The 25,251-nt window shown below is 38.5% G+C and overlaps 2 protein-coding genes across 3 annotated transcripts in view; one reads left to right on the top strand and one right to left on the bottom strand.

Annotated features, from left to right (window-relative positions):
- LOC134789834 (tumor protein D54) overlaps positions 1-3,038 on the bottom strand; it is a 222,948-nt gene extending 219,910 nt beyond the window's left edge. The window contains exon 1 of the mRNA XM_063760496.1: positions 2,703-3,038. Coding sequence (XP_063616566.1) covers positions 2,703-2,721 — 19 coding nt within the window. The 5' untranslated portion in view covers positions 2,722-3,038. The remainder of the gene's footprint in view (positions 1-2,702) is intronic.
- Positions 3,039-3,360: 322 nt separating this feature from the next.
- On the top strand, positions 3,361-22,399 carry LOC134789828 (proteasomal ubiquitin receptor ADRM1). 2 transcript variants are annotated; one of them, XM_063760486.1, is made up of 5 exons: positions 3,361-3,733; positions 3,852-4,069; positions 6,790-6,989; positions 7,597-7,844; positions 22,029-22,399. In XM_063760486.1, exons 1-5 carry the CDS (start codon positions 3,404-3,406, stop codon positions 22,272-22,274), a joined length of 1,242 nt encoding a protein of 413 aa, XP_063616556.1. In that variant the 5' UTR covers positions 3,361-3,403; the 3' UTR covers positions 22,275-22,399. The 2 variants fall into 2 exon arrangements, with proteins under 2 accessions (XP_063616556.1, XP_063616557.1); XM_063760487.1 differs by having other exon boundaries at positions 7,597-7,808.
- The last annotated feature ends 2,852 nt before the right edge of the window (positions 22,400-25,251 follow it).

The raw sequence follows: 25,251 nt of genomic DNA on the forward strand, positions 1-25,251 counted from the left end.
TTTAGCAAATTTACACTTCGCAATTAATTTGTTTGGTCAAATTATCATTTGGCATAATTTTTCTTTTTCAAATTTTATTAAGACAAAAACTTATTTAGCAAACGTTTTTTATTGGCTAATATTATATTCCAAAAAGATGTTTGGTCAAATTGTCAGTTTGCAAATTTGACAAATAGGCATCTCTATTTAAATTTGTACCTTTTATTGTGTTAATATAGGTACGTTAAAGTCTACGTAATTTGGGTGGGTTGGGTTAGGTTTGAACTGCGATCCTCACAAAACCGAACCACTCTCAGAAAAGTGGGTTAGGTTAGAACTGTGACCCTTACAGAAACGAAATGTTATTAGAAAAGTGGGTTAGGTTAGAACTTCTAACCTAACCCAACCCACTTTTCTAACTTTTTAACTTTTTCTGAAGTTTGACCAAGTAATTTTTTGTTAAACATAAACTTGCTAAAAAAGTGTTTTGCTAACTGTAAAATTGCGATAAGTTGTTTTGCCAAATATTTTATTGAGAAATGATAATTTGGGTAAAATAGTTTGGGATGTGATACTTTGGGAAACGTTTTTGGCCCATTCGTTAGTAAACCGTATTTTTCCCTATAAGATTTGAGAATTTATTAAATGGTTCTCTAATCAAAACTGGACATCTAATGGTCAGTAAGATTTGAGGAGTTCCAATAATTTACAAATAACCCATAAAAAAAAAGGTTAAGTAAATACAAAGAACAAAGAGACATGGTATATAATAAAAGGTTGAAATACACTGTAATTCATTATGTAAACGTCATCTGGGAGACCGAGCTTTGCTCGGAAAACATATAAAAACTAAAAAATGCGCGTTTTCCCAGAGATAAGACCTAGGTAGATCGATTTATCGCCCCCGAGAACCCCCATATAGCAAATTTCATCGAAATCGTTAGAGCCGTTTCCGAGATCCCCAAAATATATACTTACATATAAATAAATAAACAAGAATTGCTGATTTAAAGGTATTAGATGTAAACATAAGGACAAAAATGTGTTGTTATGCCTCAACTTCATTATCATTCTATGAAATATTTAAAAATAAAAATATGCTTCCTCTTTTCCCTGATAAGAATGTACAACAAGCACACACGCCAGACAGCCAACTATGGCAGTGGCAGTGTAAAGCATATCAGATATAGGTAACTACTAAGAATTTGTGATTCTAAATTGAAATATTTTGGAAATCTAAGTAGAGTAAAGGTTCCGTCCCACAGGCGCGTTTTCGGGGCGGGGCGTGAGCGTTTTATATGTAAAAGCGGCGCGCCCTGCTCACGCGCCGCCCGCAAAACGCGCCTGTGTGACGGAGCCTTAAATCGCTGCCAACTTAGCTTAGTGTAACTCTACCTACGAGGCGCCTCAAACATTTGTTGAAAATAATCTAAATTCATAGAAATTGGAATCTCATATTGGTATTGCAAACACCTTGGGCAAGATATTGGGTGCAAAAAATCTGATACTTATACAAAATGAGGATTAAAGAGGATGTTGATTACATGTTTTACAAAAAATTGCTAAAAAATATCAGCATCATGTTTGTTTTATAAAATGATATTGCTCTATCTATATTTTAGTTGTTAGAAAATATGATTATAGGCCTTTTGCATCTTGTCTGCAGATGCACTTTTGAAACTATTTACTTAAATAGAATTGAACAGAGGAAAATGGCTATTTTGTGGAGTGTTTTCAGTTAATTGCTATATTGTGTGCTGTTAGTTGATGAGTCATGAGCTTGAAGTATACATTTGTAAACACATGAGCAGCATGCCTTGCAAACACATGGGTACCTACACATAAACATAGTACTTATGGATATTAGGAATGAACATGTATAGAAATTTCCTTTTTAAAATTTTAATGAAAAAATAATATTAATGTACTAAGTATTGCAAACCATTATCAATCTTATTCCAATGAGGCTAAATAAAGATTTTCACTGACTTTTCTTTCAATAGTCAACTAAAACTCATCAAGACAATTTTATCAAACCTAAACATAATGAGGTTGCATTGTTTTATTACAAAGATAGTACGGCCACCTCCAGTCTACATCATCATCATCACATAAGCTTACATTATCACCCAACTTACATAAATCAAATAATAGGAAGTAGATCTAATTTAGTTTCATAGATTTTATTACAAAGGTTGACTAGTAGAGAATGCCTTCTGGCATTAAGTTCGCCTTTTGCATAATGTGTTTTCCTATGTGCAATAAAGATTAAATAAATAAATAAAATTACACTCAGACAATGGGACAGGTGAAACTAAATGAAAGCTTGTAAAAGCTTGTATGCTTGTACCATATTTGCACATCACTGGTGTCCACAAAATATTATAAAAAAATAAATTGTATAAATGAGTCATAACCACATTCTTTGTTAACTTTTGAAGTTGCGAAAAAATGCGAAAAAGTTGCGAAAATTATATTTGATATTTTATCAATAAAGACCGATCTTGACAATCTAGCTAAACATAATCTAATTAGTCTAGCCTACATTAAAATACCTCTACAATGCTTGTATACATATGTAGACTGTATTTGAAACACACTAAACAGGAAAGCAAATATTGTTTCGCTATTGTAAATGAAAACTTACGCCGGTAACACCATTCCATGCTTAAGAACCGAGAACACCCAAATAAAGTGCATGATTTATAATAATGATTACGTACCTGTCTGAACCCCGCTCATTTTGCTTGGAAAGTACTGCTATCTCGTCAGTCTTGCTTGATGTTGTAGAACTATTCACATAGGCGAATTCAGAATACGACAGCAATAGAAATTGTAGAATTGGTGAATATTTTAACAGGTGTCTACGTTAAAAAAAATTCACAATCCACAGAAAGCTTGACTTGCTGTCGTGCGCAATCGAACTTAACTTCAATTAATTTACACAACCTCAACTTGTAACCCAAGTCTTGCGTGCAGTGCACCGTCCACGGTCCACGTAAAATTTTCAGTGATAACGATAAAATGCACAAGATGGCGATGGTACTACTCAAATCAACTTGACAGATCAACATTATGACAGATGAAGATGACTAGTAATTTTTTCACATGGCAACTCTGCCCTTACGGCGTTTCACACTTTCCGACATATCATCAATCCCAAAAAAACCTCAAACAAAAATGGCCAAAATACTACCATTTGAAGTTTAAAAAGTAATTAATATGATGACAGTGACATAAGATAAAGATACGCAACGCGCATCTTTTGCCAATGTGAAATTTTGTCGTATCATTCTTCCTCGAATCTACTTTGTTTTTAATAGAAAACGCAAGTGAACATTTGTAAGTTTTAACTTAATTTTGCATGTTAGTTTTTGAAGGCAATTCTTAAAACTATATTATTGATATTATTTTTTGTAGCACCATGTCTGCAACTGCATTGTTTGGTAACACATCGGCTCTTGGAGGGAGTTCGGGAGGAAATAAGCATCTAGTAGAGTTCCGTGCCGGCAGAATGACACTTAAAGGTCGGATGGTTCACCCAGACAAAAGGAAGGGCCTGCTATACGTTTACCAGGGTGAGGACTCATTGATGCATTTCTGCTGGAAGGACCGTACTACTGGGGAAGTAGAAGATGATCTCCTGATCTTCCCTGATGATTGCGAATTTGCAAGAGTCAATGAATGCACTACGGGCCGAGTGTATGTTTTGAAATTCAAATCCTTTTCAAAGAAGTATTTCTTTTGGATGCAGGTGAGTTCAATTACTACCATACTTTTATATTAACGATTGGATTTTGACGTTAAACGTAATATAATGTAAAGTTGAGTAATAAATAATAACTATATTGGTCAATTTTCCTATTTTCTAGGAGCCTAAGACAGATAAGGATGATGACCTATGCCGTCGCATCAATGAGGCACTGAACAACCCGCCAACATCTGGGGGACGTGGTGGTGGCAGTGGCAGCGGCGCACAGGATGGCGAGCTGCAGAACCTGCTCAATAACATGTCCCAGCAACAGCTCATGCAGCTATTTGGAGGGGTCGGACAAATTGGTGGATTGTCCTCTCTTCTAGGAACTATGGGGTAAGTCCTTTATGGTCCTTTCCCTACCTAAAACTTGTTAGTTTTACTTCTATATAGCCTTGGGTACAATGATTATTAAATTGATATTATCATTTTTTGTAAACTACAAAACATTCCGCAGTTTGGTGAGCCTTTTGGCATAGGCCTCTTCTAGGTTGGTTTTACTTACTGATGAAGTATCAAAGCTGGATTAAGATCTTGCAATTTGTTAATAATTAAATGGAAATCCTTAGTTTTAGGAAGCTCATAGAGATTATTAGGTATCTTTAAGATGCAAATGGGAAAGCGCTAAGATGAAGAGTATATCTTTACATTGACACCTAGAGTAATGAATTAATCAAGTGAATGAAAGTATCAAAATGTGTAGGTCATAACACTAGTTTTATAAGTAGGTTGCCGTTTTGTTTACATTTCTAACAGATTATATATCATTATTAATTACTTCCCTGCTGCCTACATATTTGTTTTTTTAGGATGTCAACTTTGCAAAGTCAGATAATAAACATTTTTCTTGTTCTAGTATATGTTGTTGAATTCTATCTGCTTAGCCCATAGGTTGTCTTGTAATCCTCATAGAAAATGATTTATGTTGTGTATGCTGAGTGTATTCCTTTGTACAAAAAAAAAATATATGTCCAACTTCCTGTATGAAATAAGCTTTATTACCATTCTTAAACGATCAACGTTTAAGAATGGTAATACCATACCCTCATTCAAGTGCATCTGTTTCTTATCTAAGGAGATAGCTTTTAGCCTGATAGGTTAATTGTCATCAAGAATCCATTGGAGTGGGAATAGGTACCTACTTTTGTTTTGTGATAGTAGTCTGTGACTAGTTAGTTTCTTATTGGTCATATACATATAATAATATATATACAGAAATATAAAACTATTGGTTACTAGACGGGCCCGCAGCTCCGCTCGCGTAAATGAAATAAAGAGTTTGTCTTATGTTTAGTTAAATACCGACATTATTATGTATTCAACCCTGCCAGGGTTTATAACTGTGATAGGGATTTTTTATTTGTAGTTTCTCAAAAAATTATGTGATTTGATAAAAGGCAAGATTGTATTTGTTCATTTACGTTGGTAGGTATTTATTTAAAACTTGTTTCAAGATAAAATTATTATTTATTTTTATAAGCCTAGTTGCAAAGACCTTCATTAGATTAATTTCCGCCTTAAGACGAATATGGACGACCACCGCCCATAAATCGCCTTTTCTGGATATTAACATTACTTACTACGACTATGGTGACGCAACGACCCAAAGTGAGTCCTGGCCTCCGACACCACATCACGCCATGTTTCTCGGTCTTGCGATAGCTCTCGCCACTCTCGCCAGTCACCATGGCCGAGGTTGAGCAGATCTTGAGCAACTACGTCGTTCCAGCGGTACCTAGGACGTCCAATCGGGCGTCTCCCATTTCGTTGTCCCAAGTACGCTCTCGTCACGGCACGATCCTCTCCCATTCTCTCTAAGTGTCCGAGCCATTGAAGCTTAGCCGCTTTTGTCTCTCAATATTTCACCACTATATCGGACCACACATCCTAATTTCTATGGCAACAAAGTTATATTACGATATTTGGCTGACTGCTGACTGTACAATTGCTTATTTTCATCAGGTCGCTCAAAAATATCTGAACATGCACTTTATCTACCTACCTACATTATAACTTACTATCATGGTCTAATAAAACATGGTCTTCTCTTCCCAGAGTGACACGGGCCTACGCGAATCTCGGAAGAGAGTACCAGGCGGAGTATATTATTATACCATGCTTACTATCAACTTTGTATTTTTGGCTCTCCATCTCGGCAGCCCGTTCCCCGGATGAATAGCAATGTTTGCCGAAGCCGTGAAAGTCAATCTGAATAATATAACTTAAAAAGAAATTTAAAACAACAAAATACAAATTATTAATAATATGATAATATTATTTTGATTGATAAGTCATATATGGCATAAGTCACTCGTATATTAGGCTATAGACTAAGGTTGAGGTTGACAGCACTTTTTATTTTACTTCGTGTAAAAAAACGCCGAAATAACTGTATACCAACATGACAAACTTAATTTAGGTTACTTTAACTTACGAATAATTTGGTCTAGTCTGTAGCACCACCGAAACGAAACTAACCGAGAGTTGCCGAGAAACGGCCGATCGTCGTAAAATAAAGATTGTTATGAAAAATTATTTTGCTTATTGTAAATTAAATACGCATCGAAAGCGATAGTTTTTATGCTCTAGTTCTATTCCCATATTTAGATAATAGATTGAAACAGTTTTTTCTTATCATACATGCGTCGTATTTGAGAAACGTGTCAAAAACTTTTTTAGAAATTTGTAAGGCGCCATCTCGCTTCTTCCCTCGTCTTTTCCCCGTTCTGGTTTTTCGATTTTATATATATGATGATGATGATACTGATGAAGTACAAATGAAATAGTTTCAGAACTTTCAGATTGATGAGACATTTTTTTAATATTTACACAATTTGCGGTTCTACTATGACCAGAAAAACGGTGTAGATGTCAAAGACTCTTAGATCAGTCCAAAGGCTTTCTACTATTCCTAGCAATTTCGTTTGTTGTATTTTGATTACAATATTTCCAAAAGCTTTACTACAATACAGTAGGATAGTAACTGTCTAGTCTAAATGAGGTGTTAGGTGTGTGGTTATCTTTTTTTGTGAATAGTAAGTATTGTGTTCGTGTAGGAACAACAGCAGCAGCGGCGGCACAGGCGGGTCGCGCTCGTCGGGCAGCGGCGGCAGCTCGCGCGGGGGCAGCGCCGCGCGGCAGGAGGCGCCGCGCGCGCCCGCCCGCCCGCGCGACTCCGCGCCCGGCACGCCGCCCAACACCGCCGCCGCCGCCACCCCCGCCGCCGCCACTGCTGCCACCGGCGCGCAGCCCCGTAGTGAGTATCTAGCTCGACCAACCACGAGACGGCCTACCGCAAATAACGTAAATCGGAACGTTATCAGCCTCTGTCGCTCGAACGGGCAGAAGCGATAGAGACACAGATTTAGATTTTCGATGTTCGCGGTAGGTGCTCGGAACGAAGCATTCCCCACTAAATTTATTCATGAACCATAAACATTTATCAGCTAAGACATAAGACGTATCAGTATAATCTCTGCTTCCTATCCTACGACTCATTGAAATACAATGTTCATATTGTGATTTATGTAATACTAAAGTTGTAGAACATTTTACAATTGTATTTTCGTAACAAATTACTCGAGAATACAATATTAAATCTAAAGAAATCTTATCTGTACCAATGAGGCACAATTTAATAATTTCATTTTTGAGATAATGTCCATAGACCATAAACATTCCAAAAATCTGCTGCATAGTTTTGTCGCCACGCATAAAAACCATTCGTTGTGTTAGAAAACTTATTCTATCGTGAAGTTTACTGCGCGAGAGCAGGAGGTAAATTTGAAGTTTTCTAATACTCGTAACGTACGGTTGTTATGCGCGGCGGCCGAACCTCACCCTATGACGGTTTCGCCTTGCAGGTGGCCAAATATTCTTGTCCGATTTGCAACGTTACTTTTCTGGTCTGGGCACGGCGCCGGAGGGCGCGGCGACGTTGGGCGCGGCGACGGCGACGGCGCCCCGCGTGGACCTGGCGGCGGCGCTGGCCGAGCCCGACGTGCTGGCGGCCGTGGCCGCGCCGCCGCGAGCCGCGCGCCTGCAGCCGCACCTGCCGCACCAGGCGCAGGACGATGTAAGGACTACCCTGCTCTCCCCGCAGTTCGCGCAGGTGAACCCCCATGCCCATGCCCCCCCCCCCCCCCGGGGCCCGTCGCGACACCCAATACTGACTCGGTGACGCTTTCCTTGCATGCGGTTCGTTTCTGTCTATTTGTCTACTAATTTGTTCTGGGGTTTTTCGTTTTTGTTTATTTTATTTTTACAGTTTCGTTTTAAAGCGGGCTTGTTTCGATATCATTAACGCGTAACTTCATCCTAATTAAACGTCAACACACACACTCAAGAGCGATGAAAATGAGCCACTTTTTATGATAATTCCATACAAAATGACTCACTTTTATTGCTCTCGAGCTTAGTAAATCAATAAGTACATCTGTGAGTACATTTTGTCACTGGCCTATTAATAATGCTTAATAATGCTGCAAGAAAATCATAAGATAAGTACATTTCAATTTATATTTTTTATTTCAGGTAAGTAGATACATTAGATAGGTACAAACAGATACAAAGAAAAATAAACTAACTTATTTATAAAATAAAACTAAAAATGAATACTTAATAAAATTAAAATACATCTAAGAAATTGGGCCCCTTTGGCATGGTGCCGAGGACGCTGGCAGAATTTCCCCGCTGTATTGCGATGCTAGTACATTTTTAAATTAAATTATAAAGACCTACAGACATATTCGAACTTTAAGATACGTCAAATAATAGATATGGAAACGATATAGATTGGATATGTCAGTGTCAAACAAGTGTCAAAAGTGAGGTTTCTTCAAACAAAAACGTCACTTTTGACACTAGTTTAGTAGTTATTATTGAAAGTATTCTAGTCAATATGTAGCAGTGTCGACATAAAATATCTAGTAAAGTTTAATATGGTTTCATATTTTATGTTTATCTGTACATACATAAAAATTAGCGAAGCAAAAAGTTCAAATTTATAATCATTAATGTACTACAAAGTACAAATAGTCTGTTCGAGATCCTGAAAACGGTGAAAAATAAAGATAATACTCCTAAAAATACGTGTGATACCTCATTAGATTCGTAATGATGTCTAGAAAAATGTATTCGAAGCGTGTATTAGCACACAAAAAATATCAAAAGTTATAAACAAAAAATGGGGGGAAAAGTAGTTATGTTTTATTTCCCCAATATCTCAAAAAGTATTAATGTTTAAGAAACCAAAATTAATATTATAAAAGAAGAGGATATTTCGAATAAAACACTCCATACTTGCAGAACTGTATCTCCATTATTTATACTTTTTATTCAACACTGAACACAGCCCTCCGCGCCTCATTTTTGGGAAACGCGCGTGGCGTGAAAAAGCGATTACGTAACATTAAATATAATTTTAAAGGTATTAAATATTCATTGAAAAATTTAAAAAAAAAATGGTGTATTTAGAACATGTCAACAAATGTAAGTAGAAATTTATCTTAAAGTTATTTTTTCAACAAGTTAGGCAATTGTTAATGAACAAAATTTTCTCGAAATTCCTTCTTTATTGAAAACGAAAAAAATAATATAAATAACTATTGTAAAATTTCGTCGCTTTCTAGAGCCTTTCTCATATACATGCTGTAGCCGAGATAAATTGAGAGCAACTTACATAAATCCAGCAGCACCTTGGCGTACCACGTGGTGGTCTATGTATGATGATTGGGAAATCCTCTGCTTTATCGACAGCTGCATATATCCATAAGGGGCACTGGGTCACTAATTAGTCTCTGGTTGATTTTCACTTAAATCGCAGCGACGGGAACCGATATATGAATTATTTTAATCGGAGCGCGGGTCGAACGCGGCCATTTTTTTAACGGCAGGCGAAGAGCTTTTTTATATCCTCGCTAGGTGGCGCGGTTGTAGATCGCGCCGGAAGGGCTTTTGAGATAAATGCAGTTGCCAGTTCAAATATCTAGCTACTACACGAAAATATATTCTTTCCTAATTGTGTTGCTTTGTATGTAAGAAAAATACCTATTTACATATGCATAGAAAGTAATTAATACTAATCTGTTCCTCTACGGAACATGCCGCTCACCTTAAAAACACGTAGTGTCTTTTAAAAGAACATGCGAAAGTTCACAAAGATAAAGAAACTTATACCTAACTTAAATGCTAACATTAAAAGTCGTAACGATTGTAGAAATTATTCTAAGGGTAAGGGACAGACCTTAACTACGGGTCGTTTGAACAATGTGTTCCCACTTTTTAAAGTTACGACGCGACTAACTTGATCAGTGCCCGGATGGACAGCATGAACGCGCGCGAGTTTCCACTGTAACGGCGGCAAGTGGTCATCGCATACCACAACAACAGTGCCTTCACGGATGGCGGGACCGCGATCTTGAAGCCACTTTGTACTCTGCTGCAGTTGATGGAGATATTCACGACTCCATCTACGCCAGAAATGCTGGACAGCTTGTTGTACCCAGCGCCAGCGCGTAAGACGACTAGGGTTTTCGTCGATCAAAGAAACGACCGGTAGGGCCGTTAAGGGCTCGCCGATTAAGAAATGAGCCGGCGTAAGAGGTAACGGATCGGAAGAGTCTGAACTTAACACGCAGAGAGGACGACTGTTAAGTACCGCTTCGATTTGACAGGTCAGCGTGTGCATAGAATCATATGTTTGCGTCTGTGTACTTATTACGCGATATAAATGGGTTTTGAAACTCGTAACAGCCGCTTCGAATAGTCCACCGAAATGGCTAGCATACGGTGGCTGAAAATGCCAAGTTAATCCTTGTTTTAAAGTTTGTTGGTTGAGAGCGCTCATGACCGAATCGTTACGTAAGAACGCGTATAATTCTTTAAGGTAATTATTACAACCAACAAAGTTACGTCCGCAATCGGTATATATATCTGTACAATATCCTCGGCGGGACGTGAAACGTCGCAACGCAGCTAAAAAACCTTCTGTGGAAAGTTCGGAAACTAATTCAAGATGTACAGCCTTAACGCTCATACATACGAAAACCGCAACATAACATTTTATTATTGTTGCATTACAAACTTTATTAGCGCGAACGTAAAATGGCCCGCAAAAATCGCACGAAGTTTTACTAAATACGCGCGCGGGGCGCAAGCGGACCGAGGGAAGCATGCCCATGCGAGGTTGCACGCGGGTAGGGCGTGCGCGGAAACATGGAATACAACGTTGCACGCGTAGACGCACAATATCGCGACCTGAAATAATCCAATATCGCTGTAAGAGCGAGTTTTGCACGCACTGCGGACCGGCATGCAATTCGTGTATATGAGTATCGTCAATAATAAGCTTTGTAAGAGGATGTCTTTTAGGTAAAATTAATTGATGTTTTGATTCATAAGGTAAAAATGATTTATGAATACGTCCGCCGACGCGTAATAATCCCTCACTATCTAAAATAGGCGCGAGACGCCGCAAACGTAAGGAAGGGGATTTATTTGACGAGATATTTTTTATGTCGTCTTCGAACACTTGTTGTTGCGTAATCAATATAAGTCGCTTTAATGCAAAGTGGTACTCTGGTACGGTGATGTACTCAGGGAGCGTTTGTTTATGTTTTCTACATTTGTGGTAAAAACGAAATATTAATGCCGTGACGCGAACTAATTTACCTAGCGACGAAAATCGCGTAATAAGAGTATCATCGTCCGGGAAAGTAGGCAATGTGGAAACACATGCGCAATTAATATTTGTTGATTCAATTTTATTACGTTTTTCTTCCGTTGTGTTTACTACCGGTTTTTGTATAGGCCAGGAGTCGTGACCTTGTTGGAGCCATGTAGGACCATGGAACCACAAGTCATTTTGTACGAGCGCGGCGGGCAGCAGACCGCGCGACGCCGGGTCAGCGCTGTTGTCAGCTGACGGGACGTGACGCCAGCAGCTCGCCGGGACACGGGACAAAATCTCACTGGTGCGGTTAGAGACAAACGTTTTCCATTCGTGCGGGGGTGACTTAAGCCACGCGAGCGCGACGGAACTATCTGACCACGCGTACACTTGATCGGGGCGAATGCGATCACCGTAAATGCGCATTACTCTTTCTATCAATTTTGACAGGATCACGCATCCCATTAATTCCATTTTCGGAATAGTAAGGCAAATCCGAAGTGGAGCTACGCGGGTTCGAGCTATGACTAAATAAGTTTGAACCTTACCGGTATTGTCCGTAAGACGTATATAAACACAGGCGGCATACGCAATTTGACTTGCGTCTGCAAATCCGTGAATTTCGATTGAATCGAAGTCGTCAGTATTAAAAATATGACGAGGAAATGAAATTTGAGATAAGAGCGGGAGCTCGCTAACAAAACTCGTCCATAAGTTAACTATATCGATAGGGGCTTCGGAGTCCCAAGGAACCTTTGCTAACCATAGCAATTGAATTAAATGTTTGGCAAACAATGTCACCGGAGATAATAACCCGAGTGGGTCGTAAATTTTTGCAATTTCCGAGAGAATAGCCCGCTTCGTACAGGCCCGAGAAGTACTTTGTACTTTGAAACTAAATGAGTCTGATCCCGGATTCCATTGAAGTCCAAGGACTTTGACCCCTTTGTCATTTTCCATTTCGGCAAAATGAACATTTTCGCGCCGCTCACCATGAGAATCTGGGAATCGCGTAACAGCGAGAATAGCTGGCGAGTTACTTTGCCATTTACGTAATTCGAACCCGGCCGTGGCACAAATACCTATCAGCTCCTGCTGCAGAGCGAGAGCCTCGGCTGTGGTATCTGCACCGGTTACCACATCGTCAACAAAGACGTCATTGAGTAAGACTGGGGAGGCGCGCGGGAAACGCTCACCTTCGTCGTGAGCTAGCTGTTTAATTGTGCGCAAGGCGAGATAAGGGGAACTACTTATACCGAAGGTAACGGTACGAAGCCTATAATCGCGCAGAGGCTCCTCGGGCGATTGGCGCCAAAGGATGCGCTGAAAATCCCTATCACTTTCACGCACAAGAATATTGCGATACATCTGTTTGATGTCGGAACAAAATGCAATGTTATGCACTCTGAATTTTAGAAGAACGTCAACAATGTCTAAGTGTAACTTAGGACCTGTTAACAAAGTGTCATTTAACGCGTGTCCACTTGTCGTGCGACTCCCAGCGTCGTAAACTACGCGTGTGCGTGTAGTTTCGGAAATTTTTGACACACAATGGTGGGGTATGTAATAACTCGCGCCAGCGGGGGGGTTATCGTCCGCGAGCTCCATGTGGTTGAGATCCACGTACTCCTGGAGGCAAGCGTGATAATCCGCCTTCAACTGGGGGTTACGTTCTAGACGGTATTCCAATTTATGGAATCGTGCTAGGGCAATTTGCCGAGACTCGCCGAGCGGCGGTGCATCGGGCTTGAATGGCAGAGCGACCACGTATCGCCCTGTTTCATCACGCGTATGCGTCCTTTGAAAAAAGGATTCGCATAGCTTTTCTTCGGGAGTGTAACTCCGCAACTCTGGTACTGACTCCAGCTCCCAAAACTTCTGAAGATTGTCGTTGTCAAACGACGTAAAGCAAGTATGGCGTGGAGTCGAAACATTGGAAGTAAAGTTCACTTTACCTCCTAGCAAATAACCAAACACACTATTAATTGCGGTGGGCGTGCCAGGTTTACCTCTGACAATGCCATCGCGAACAATATCCATGAAAATGTCCTCGCCGAGTATCATGTCGACCGGCTGAGGTTTGTGAAATTCAGGGTCGGCTAAAGCGAGTCCCTGCAAATGAGGCCAATCAGCGAGAGGTGCTAGTGGTACACTAGGCATTTGATGGGTTAACTTCGCCAGAATAGACGCCTCTAACGGAATGATTGGATTTTGTTTGCCCTTAGGCGAAATTGAGCACACGAAGGTACCCCTAGGTTCCAGCGGCAAGTCGCCGACACCGACCAGCGGTTCGCTAACATGTTGTCGCGGTAAATTGAGTCGTTGCATACACGATTCTGTAATCAGAGCTGCTTGTGAACCCCCATCTACCATACATCGAATCGTCGCAACTTTGTTGCCTTCGTAATAAAGGTCAACCAACGCCGTTGATAATAAAACCGTGCTAGGTTGTTTCCCTAAACTACCTAAACTCTGTTCATTCACGCCGTGAACTGCTGACGGGCTGCTAGGGCCGGGCTGCTCCGTAAGAGCGAGCGAGACGGCAACTGATTCCGTAGCTTCCTTGATAATCGGCTGCGGAATGTTTGATTCTAAATGAATTAAAGTATGATGTCGTTTATTACACTTACGACACTTAAAACTTGATTTACAATTCCTTAAGTCGTGCCCGGGGCATAAACAATTGTAACATACATTATTTGTTTTAACAAATGCAAATCTATCTTTCACCGATAGGTCTAAAAATTCTAAACATTTATTGAGGGAATGCATTCCTTTACACTTCAAGCAAGCTCGAACCTTATTTGTATCGACATAAGGTCGACTTTGAGCTGACGCCGTACTTGTTGCAAAAACACGCTTGGGTGTTATTTGATTTGAATTTATATTTGTATTATTTTTACTACTTAAGGAATTGTTTCGAGTGGACTGTGTATGGGAAACTGAAATCATCTGTTCCGCTGAAAGTTCGCGCTCGAGGAAAGTAATTAGGCCCTGAACTTTAGGTATTTCGCCCGGGTTGGTTAAGGAACGTTCATATTCTTTTCGCGTATTCACGGGAATCTTACGTAATAATAAATTGAACAGAACGAAATCCCATTCCTTAACCGGAAAATCCATGACTTCGAGCGCCTTTATATTTTCGTGATAAACATTAAGTAAATTTCTCATGGCAACAGCTGATCGCGCGGAACAAATATCTATATCGAACAACTTATCTAGATGTTGTGATGCAATAATGCGTTTATTGTCATAACGGGATTTTAGAATATCGAGCGCAATTGCATAATTACTTTCCGTTATGGGAATTGACTTAATTAAATTATGTGGCTCGTTTTTGACAGAAAGGAGCAAATACCTAAACTTCTCCGCATCCGTGTAAGCATTGTTATTGTGTACCAGCGATTGAAATAAATCGAAAAAGGCAGGCCAACCAGTCGGTTCGCCGTGAAATTCGGGAAGCGATAATTTTGGTAAATTTCGACGATCGTTGCTAAGCGTTTCGTTGGGGGTAAGCGCGCGGCTCGCGCGACGCCTTTCTACGTCTACCTCCTTTAGCCGGCCTAGCCAAAGTTACAATCGCTATCGCTTCGACAACGAAAAGCATTACGTCTCTCTATCACTCTTCCATATTAGTGTGACAGTGACAGCTGCGTTTCGATCGCTACGGAGCGTAAGCGATTGGCGTCTTGGCTACGCGGCTAGGTTATTTAAATGTGTAACTATCGCGTAATACAAGTCATTAAAATCGTTACGAATCTTAATATTGGCTTCTTTGTTGAAGCTTTGCAATTTAATTAACGCTTTTTCGATTTTAGTTTGAATCTTAGTAAACTTTCGCTGATGCACTGTTAAATCTGTCGTTCTTGAACGAAATTGATCTGTATTTGTCGCTGCGAACTGTAACGTTCTCTTTAATTCGTCGAGAATTCGATCTCGTTCGAATATATTCAAGACATATATGTCTTGTGTAATACACGATGTGTCGGCTTCAGTATTGCCGTCTGTAGGATTAGGAACCATTTTGCGAGACAAAGATGGCGACAATGACAATACTAAATTGAACTACAAACGTGTCTAAACGAAAAAACTGGGTACGAAATACCGCAAAAATCGCAAAATACAAGAGCAACACAACCAGAGAAAGAAAAATCCGGATCGAACGGATCAAAAAACTATGTAGCCGAGATAAATTGAGAGCAACTTACATAAATCCAGCAGCACCTTGGCGTACCACGTGGTGGTCTATGTATGATGATTGGGAAATCCTCTGCTTTATCGACAGCTGCATATATCCATAAGGGGCACTGGGTCACTAATTAGTCTCTGGTTGATTTTCACTTAAATCGCAGCGACGGGAACCGAATTATTTTAATCGGAGCGCGGGTCGAACGCGGCCATTTTTTTAACGGCAGGCGAAGAGCTTTTTTATATCCTCGCTAGGTGGCGCGGTTGTAGATCGCGCCGGAAGGGCTTTTGAGATAAATGCAGTTGCCAGTTCAAATATCTAGCTACTACACGAAAATATATTCTTTCCTAATTGTGTTGCTTTGTATGTAAGAAAAATACCTATTTACATATGCATAGAAAGTAATTAATACTAATCTGTTCCTCTACGGAACACATGCTTAATAAGATCGCGTTATAAAAGTTCTGAAAAAAATAATAGTTTGGTTATAATATTGTTTTATATTTTACAATTTTACCTTGATTTTTCGTATTTCGTCAATTTTCTATGTTATTCTAAAACTTATTTTAAGCAAAGTATTAACTTTATTAAAACTTTTACAATGTGATCTTATTAAGCATGTATATGAGAAGATTTCTAGAAAGCGACTACATTTTACAATAGTTATTTATTAGTACATTTTTTTTTCGTTTTAAATAAAGAAGGAATTTCGAGAAAATTTTGTTCATTAACCAAGGACCGGAAAACCCCCCTTTACGCTTAATCCTATCAATTCGGTAACCCAATCGATTCGGTTACCGTATCATTCGGTAACCCTATCATACTGTTACCTGATTGTAATGGTAACCTTATTGAAACGGTAACCCTAACCTTTAACCGAGTTAATCTCAAAACCCCATCGCGATAGGGTTTTTGTTAAGGGTTTTTAACAGGTTTTCATTCAGTTATGGTAACCTTTATTATCGGTTGCTTACTGGTTTGCTACATTAAAGTAGTTTTAGTGATGTGCCGTCAGAACTAAAAAAAATACTAAAAAATTGTTTGTTTTATTTACTTTATTTATATTTTGTTGATTTTATTGACTTTATTTATTAAATTTATTAAATTTAATTTATTTATTTAATTGATTTAATTTATTGAATTTATTTATTTTTTTGAATTTATTTAATTTATTTAATTAATTTAATTTATTTAATTTATTTAATTTATTTAATTTTTTTAATTTTTTTAATTTGTTTAATTTATTTATTTTTTTAGTTATAATATAATAATATTTATAATAAGAACACACCACACAGGTAGGTATAAAGATAAACAAAGGAAAGGCAAAAAAACTTGTTTGTGCTGGAGGCTTCATAGACCGCCCATGCCAACCTCGGTTATTCAATAATAAGTTGAATTTAAGTGTGCGTAAAGATTACAATCGTTTGAACTGGTCAAAAACCTCATAATGAGGTAACTGAATAGACTGGGTTTTTATTTCGGTTACCGGTAACAGAGGTTAACTCGATCTGATACGGTTACCGAATCAAAGTGTTACCTTATTAAGCGGTTACCGTTATGGTAGGGGTTTTTATAAACACCTCTAAAATAACCCTATGAAAAACCCCGGTTAAGGTAACCGGTTCCTGTCCCTGTCATTAACAATTGCCTAACTTGTTGAAAAAATAACTTTAAGATCAATTTCTACAAGTATTACATTTGTTGACATGTTCCAAATACAACATATATATTTTTTAATTTTCAATCAATATATATCTTTAAAATTAGTTTTAATGTTACGTAATCGTTTTTACACGCCGCGCGCGTTTAAATAAAAAAAATCTACGTTTTTCCCCCGTTTTTTGTTTATAACTTTTGATATTTTTTGTGTGCTAATACACGCTTCGAATACATTTTTCTAGACATCATTACGAATCTAATGAGGTATTTTTAGGAGTATTATCTCTATTTTTCACCGTTTTCCGTTTCTCGAACAGACTAAAATGGCTGGGAGAATTGAGTATTTATCATTGACAAAATGACATAACTACTTTTTCATAATATCAACCAATATGCTTAATACTCTGAACTCATCATTAACTGCTATGCATGTCACACACTAATATAATTAATAATTATTATTATCCCCACTTCATATTGACAATGTTGGATATGGTGATTTTTAAGCAAAAACCAAAGAGACTCCTAATAAGTCCCCATCGACGTTTAACCTTTTTTAATGTTGCGTAGTCAACTAGGAACCCTTATACTTTCAACACGTCAATCTCTCTATCCACCCGCTCCAAAGGAAATAAAAGTATGTCCCCCACTATTACGTTTGAACCATGGGCACAAATAGTAGTTTGTGTTACAAGGGATCAAAATGATATATTTCCGTCAAGGGCATACATTGAATCCTAAATGAAGCGATGGATTCTACAATAGAATCCATCGCTTCGCGAAGTGTTAACGCCCAAGACGAAATAATTTTGATACCGTGTGACACATACTGCTTTTCACATCAACTATGAGGAAAATAAAAAAATCTTAGTGTTGACACAAATTATTATGTTTCAAAATATTATTCAAGCTAAAAAAAGAATGCAAAAAATAACAAAAATAGTGTCCTAGAACAGGAAAGTGCTTTGATCCCACCTAGCAGGGAGGAAAAGTGCCACTTTAATCCCTCCTAGCGGGGAAGAAAAAGCTCTCAAGCGGCAAAAATCGTCAAAAAACGATGACGTAATTTATGGACAGCCCCTAACGGCGTGTAATGACGCGATTGAGGCAGATTGCCTTTATTTCAAGTGGCCTCGTGGTGACGTATTTATTGCATTACCTACTTGCTCACTTGACATTATTTCTTGAACGTCAGAGCGTTAGGATATCCCTATTGAACAAACTGCGTCATAAACACGTAACTTACCTGCGGCGTGATGATTACTCCATTATGTTTCCTTTTACGTATGTTACTTGCCTTACCTTCCTACTAATTCGTGGTCATATATGGAATCTGGTGTGGTGGTGGTTTTGATGTTGCTTCATTAAGAATATTTGCCTAAAATAACTGGGTCGTTTCTTATATATATCTGGTCTTGTATGATTGGTAATCTTAATTAAATTTCTTATATCACTTACCATTAACGCAAAAAGTAGTTGATAAGCAGATTACAAAGTTCCTGAAGTCGATACAAAATTATACAGGATTTTGTGTTGTTGAATGTGAATAAAATAATTGTAAAATAGGCGTAACATTTTTTTCCTTTCTTTTAAGAGCTTTAGCGGTCGTTTGGATATGCATCGAAACAAAACTAACCGACATGTATAAAACGCAGACAAACACATCACAGACAACTGAAGTAATAAACGCAAGAAAATAAAGCGAAAAACAAAAGAGAGAATATATAAGTTTTTGGCAAAAATTCCATTTTTGGTACTAGCTTTTATCGCTGACTGTACTTTTCTTTCCACAGGCACCTAATACTCATCGAGACAATTCTAACAACCCCAAACACAATTAGTTTGCGTTGTTTTATCACAGAGTTCGCATGGCTTACTCCTGTCTCCATCATCAGATCGCTCCATGTCATCATAATATTGCATTTGGGGAATGCAATCCCGCATGAGGAATCCAATCCCGGTATTTAGCGGGATTGTAATTCTCAGTCCCGCGAGCAAGTTACTATACAATATTACGAATTGGTACTAAATTTGAAGGTTTAAAACAAAACGTTAACGAAATGTAGAAATAGTACATTGTGAATTAAGGGCGGTAAACAAGAATTTACGAACGAGTGTGAATTGAAGGCTTATAACACGAATTCGTAACTCCTGTACCGTGGCACACACAATGCTTTTTATCACACTTCCGAGGAAAAAATTAAAACTTCTGCCTAATTTCGGACGTACATTACAGCCCTAGGTCCAAATTTTGGATATACGGACCGCATCGCCTAGCTAGCAAGTATGACGAAAAAATATATTACAACCCTAGGTCGAAATTAAAGATTTAAGGATCGCATTTGCCTACGTTACGTGTAGTTAACACCTTTTACAAGCAAGTGTGATTAAAAGTTTTTTATTTAACTTCTTAAAGAACAATTTGCCCGCCCTATTCAAGCGCCCAATTCGCCCCATTGTTTTATTATTGCTTTACACAACTTGCATTTAGCACTCTGCGAATCTTCCGCCTTCAAAAAATACTTACACACGCAGCGTAAGTTACCTAGTAGATACTGTCGCCAGTACTTGGAAATTCTTTAATACACCGTCTCCAACATAGGTACTTAACACTTTACAAACAAAAATATTCATTCATATAAATAAATGTTTCTTTTTTAATATTTAATCAAAATATAACTTAATGTAAAAGGTACCAAAAAAATTGACAAATTCAGGCGAAATTTTCTTTCGTGTCCTTATCCCTTCCTCCACAGATGCATCTAGGCTCCGTGGAGAATTTTCGCCATTAGGCGCGCGTCCGCGCACGTGTTACTAGTAGTAAAACGTAAGAACCAAGTCGCTCCTCAATCCCGCAAATCCCGCGGGATCCGGCTTAATTTCCGAGCGGGATTAATCCCGCAAATTATATGCGGGATCCCGGTATTTCGGGATCCTGGTATCCCGGTATTGCATTCCCTAATTGCATTGTCTTCCGATTTACATATGTATGCAAAATTTCAGCTCAATCAGAAATCGGAAAGTGGGTCAAATTTAGCTTCCAAGATTTGACCCACACTATACTCGTAACATACATACATACTATAACAGGGCAAGTTTAATAAAAGCTTGTAAAAAAGAATAAAAAGTTACCTATTAGTATCATCAAAATCATGGTATAATAATATACTCCGCCTGGTACTCTGTTCCGACCACGTGACTGACACAAGCCTACGTCATCATGCGACAACGCTATATGATAATATGCGATAGCGCTATATAAAGTGGCAATGTTATTGTGACGTAAGCTTGTGTCACTCTGGGAAGAGAAGACCATGTTTTATTAGACTATGATCAAAATAATGCGGTCACTAGATGGCGCTGATGGCATACTAGCGCTTAGCTTACCTACTCTTTTTTTCAAGACTCGTAAGATATGGCGCTGAAATGTCTCAAAATAGACAAACCGTTGGAAATATATGGAAGGCTTGCCAATGATGTATATTCTACATCAGAATATGGAAACCGGCGTGTGGAAAATATGAAGTGATGTAATAAAATTTCTTATTCTGCTACTACAATATTATTAATCCGTTTTATCGCTTTGAAGAAGTGAACGAAAGTTTGAAATAATTATAAATCAGTATGATTTCGCTAACACTAAAGATTCATTGATTGTATTAGATATGTAAAATATAAAACAAATTCGTGCTCCGAATTTGATAGCTAATGTAGATGGCGCTGTACGGCTCCTTATATTTAGCGGTAAATTTGGTTGTTAAAAGTTAACGCTTGACAATAATTCAGATAGAGAGTTAGACCAAGAAAAATCTGCAGCGATTTTGATAGCCCACGCAGTGCACGTGTTATTTAAACGTCACAATTTCATAGAAGTTTGACGTTTAAAATAACACTTGCACTGCGTGGGCTATCATAATCGCTGCAGACTTTTCTTGGTCTAACTCTACCACAAATCACATGGCACCGTACATCGCTAAATTCTTGAGCTGTCAAATCCGAGGGCACTCTTTTTTCCCAGGTTTTACATTAGGTTATACAATCAATGAATCTTTGCTAACACTTTACGCAACCTTGTAACTTAATTAGTGTCAAAATGTGACATCGAGACGCTTCCTTGAACTAATACCTAGCTGTTATTTACTTTTCCATTCAAAGCGAGTATCAATTCTAAAAATGTTAAAATGTAGGTACATGAGTGTACCTGCAAATATACTCTCCTACATTGCACGCATCAGTTTTGTAAAACCTACACTACACTTGATTCCCACCGGTTTGTATCATCATCATCATTAACCCTTCTTTGCATGATTTTTTTCATTTTGCCCGAAATTAATATATTTGTCACGTAATTGTTTGCTGATTCTAGGAAAAATAGTAAATAAAATATAACATCGATTTTTACTGAGAAAACAATGTTAAACTTTGCATAGGCTAAATCATATTTATGTAAATATATAATTGTCAGTAAGAGATATATGAAAAATCTTAGTACCATCAGAATGGTACACTATTTGTGATATACCTATAATAAAGTTTATAAATATAAAACAATTACAAACTCCGAAAAAACGCCCAAAATAACATACTGAAAATCATCAACTTCTGGGTTTTCCCAAATTTTCCGAGATTTAGTCTTAAAACAAATGTAATTTTTATAAATTAAAATACTGTAAATTTAAGTAAAAAATTGGAAAAAGGATTAGTGTTGAAAGTTGAGTCTTAAAAATTAATTAAATTTATTGAATAAGTTATTTATAACCCCGATGTGATTGCAGGCGGCGAACCAGTTCTCTTCAGCTCTGAACTCGGGCCAGATGGGCCCCGTGATGACGCAGTTCGGTCTCTCGCCCGAGGTCGCCTCGGCCGCCAACACCGGCGACATGCAGGCCTTCTTCCGCGCCCTCGAGAACAACTCCTCCGCCACTTCAGACACTAAATCCGAAGAGAAAACCGAGGAAAAGCCGAAAGAGGATAAGAATAATGAAAAAAAAGATGGCGACGCCGGCATGTCGCTAGATTAATTCGTTGTGTAATGTGATGTGTGCTGCAAATAATTTACTTTCGGTTGAACTGCGTATAGTATTAGTTTTAATTTGAAGTTCACTTGTCGCTTTCGAAAATAAAAGAATGCCTATTCAATAAATAATGTTTTTATTAAGAATTGAGTCGCTTAACTTCAAACTCGGGTAAATGCATCTGTCAGATTATGCGATTTAGGTATTAAGAAAAGGTAATAGAGGTAATTAGAGATAGGAACAGGCGGTCAGTGTATGAATGTACGAAAGTCGTCGTACTTAGGGTCCTTACTTTATCATGTTGTAAAAGCCTTAACAGAATACCGCAACGCACCACGACCTTGGTGCAGTGTGGCACCTAGGGGTCACAAAACCGTGCGTATATTAGAAAACCGGTTTTTCGGTTTTTGTGAAACAGCAAAACCGGGTTTCCGGTTTTTTCGGTGATTTCGATTTTACGTATAATTTGTAAAATAAGCAAGTATTTTTAGGATCAATGCTTTAATATTAATTCATCCACAACATATACACAATACATACCAGCTGGGGATAAGTATAGGAATTCTGACGCCAACGGGGAGGCGATCATGGACTGGGCAGGTAGGAACAACACTGTTTTAGCCGTTTCTAACAAAGGCAAAGGAACATTCAAATCAGCTCCATGTAGAAGTGACCACAACCTCCGGGTCTAGTCTTCACAACTAGAGCAATAGATGGTACCTCAGTGGCCTCCGAGCGGTACATGCTAGCGGATTTTCGACACTCTCAATATCGCCTTATCGCCTAGTATTAGTTGTCATAGGTCTGAAAATAGCGATGGTTAAGTCGTATCCTGCCTAACACCACCTCGTGGAAGTTTGCTTATGCTGATGACCTGGCCCTTGTATGTGACACAAGAAGACAGCTTGGAAATGGGGCAAAATACCCTGGAAAAGGACCTGGATCTATTAGATGACTATTTCTCTCGGTAGCGTTTGTGCCCCAGTACTTCCAAGACCGAGGTGTCCTGCTTTCACCTGTGTAACAAACTGCATGGCAAACAAGGAGCTGAGAGTAAAATTCAGGGGCAATCTTCTCCGACACAACTTCCTTCCTAAATATCTTCGAAGCATCCTGGATTGAAGCCTCAATTTCAAGGTGCACCTAAGCAGCCTATCTGCAAAACTGCGCAAATAGATATAACGTTGGAGACTAAAAAGCTGTTTATTTATACAATTAGTGCGTATAATGTATTGTTTTTTTTTTAATTGCTCTTCAAAATAATTAACTTATATAAAACTGTAAAATCGAAAAACTCGAAAAAGCCGGTTTTGTCAAAGTGAAAACCCGGTTTTTGCAATTGACTGTAAACCCGGTTTAGCCGGTTTTTTCGATTTCGGTGAAACCGGGTTTGTGACGCCTACGGCACACGTATCGATAGTGTGTAAGGTGGTCGCCGTACGTGCGTTAAGGACGCAGTTATAATTTAGAGCGAGTTGCACTTCCGATGATTTCTGCCTTCAATAGTTTCAAACAAATTTCTATGCAGGGGGTCAATTAACTCTGCAGCTTTACTGTACATACCCGTAATTGTAACCTAATAGTATAAGGTAGGTAAATATGTAAGAGCTCCACCATCCAGTAGGGTCCAGACTCCAGCAAATGTTCGGCAAAGCGGACCTTTGTTCGACGTATCATATATTCAACAAAACAAGCCCAAATGAGGTTGCGTTGGTTATCGGACGAACGAGCGAAGCGAAGCGAAGTTCTTACATTCCACTTGAAACACTGGCCTGCCGGCCTAGCCAAGGTTACAATCGCTATCGCTTCCATACTAGCGCGACAGTGACAGTTGCGTTTCGATCGCTACGGAGCGTAAGCGATTGGTATCTTGGCTATGCGGCCTGGCTAGGGGCACGTCCCAGCATTTCGATGTTTTTAAGCTGAACTACCAGAGGAAAGTTTGATGGTCAATAACTTAAGTAAATGTGTTCTAATTTAAGTAAATGATATTAGGTAAACGTGTAGATGAGGGCATTATATATTTAGGCATTAAATTATGAGCAGGCTCGATCACGGGGTTATGGAGCTAGAGGAGCCTAGAAGGCCCAAAAGCTATTTGTGAGGGGTCTTGCTATTCTGGTCAACTCCTTTGCAAGAAAGTATGAGTGGCCATAGTGTAGATACATTGGTAGGGTAGGTGGACTGTTGTCTGGTCAATTGGGGTGGGTACGTGAGAAAATAGGCATATCAGCCATCTTGAATTTTCACATTTTTTATTCAATCGTGTCGAGAATAAAATAGATATCTATTAATTTACACTATATAGTTTTTGGCCAACCGCGAGTTCTCATTTCAGGGCGAACTACTAGTTTACATAATTCCTATATCCACTTTTAATCTTCAATTCTTCATCATCGGAGCTTGATGTTTCCATTAGGCGGTTATTACATCTTTGACACTTCCGACCGCATCAGTGTGACTTATGGGGGATGGGGGTGGGAAAAAACGCAAGGCCCCGTGGATCGGTAATTCGGTATCGTTTATAAAAAGTAATGCAAAAATAACTCCGTTACACTTCGCTGAAACGTGTATTATAATCGTTGCAAACAATACATATGCCTATTATGACACATTATTTGATGAGTACCCATATCTGTGTAGGTATATAAAGTAAAGGAAAAAATACGTAGGTATGTGTTTATACGTATAGGTACCTTTAATTCTTGTTAGTGGAGATTTAAAAGATAGGGTAAGCCGAATTCTTCGTTATCCATCTATGACGCACTTTCTACTATTGTGATAACTCTATCAACTAACCTTATCTAAGTACGTAAGTATCTTGTTGATACTCATACTATGTGTTTTTATAATATTTATACGATACAAGGGCTGTCCCGAAAAATTTAAGTGACTTATTTATCTACTTTCATTAACGATTTACTTTACAAAATGTTGAACGTATCCTTATCTTTTAGGTACATACTTACCTACAGTAAGTAAT

This window comes from Cydia splendana, chromosome 4, assembly GCF_910591565.1.
Source record: "Cydia splendana chromosome 4, ilCydSple1.2, whole genome shotgun sequence".
In the NCBI taxonomy this organism is placed as follows: domain Eukaryota; kingdom Metazoa; phylum Arthropoda; class Insecta; order Lepidoptera; family Tortricidae; genus Cydia; species Cydia splendana.

Excerpts from the sequence above, each read along its gene's own strand:
- LOC134789828 (XM_063760486.1), top strand. The coding sequence starts at position 3,404 with ATGTCTGCAACTGCATTGTTTGGTAACACATCGGCTCTTGGAGGGAGT. Across the intron at positions 3,734-3,851 it reads AGTATTTCTTTTGGATGCAG|GAGCCTAAGACAGATAAGGA; the intron begins GTGAGTTCAATT and ends CCTATTTTCTAG. Across the intron at positions 4,070-6,789 it reads TCTCTTCTAGGAACTATGGG|GAACAACAGCAGCAGCGGCG; the intron begins GTAAGTCCTTTA and ends GTGTTCGTGTAG.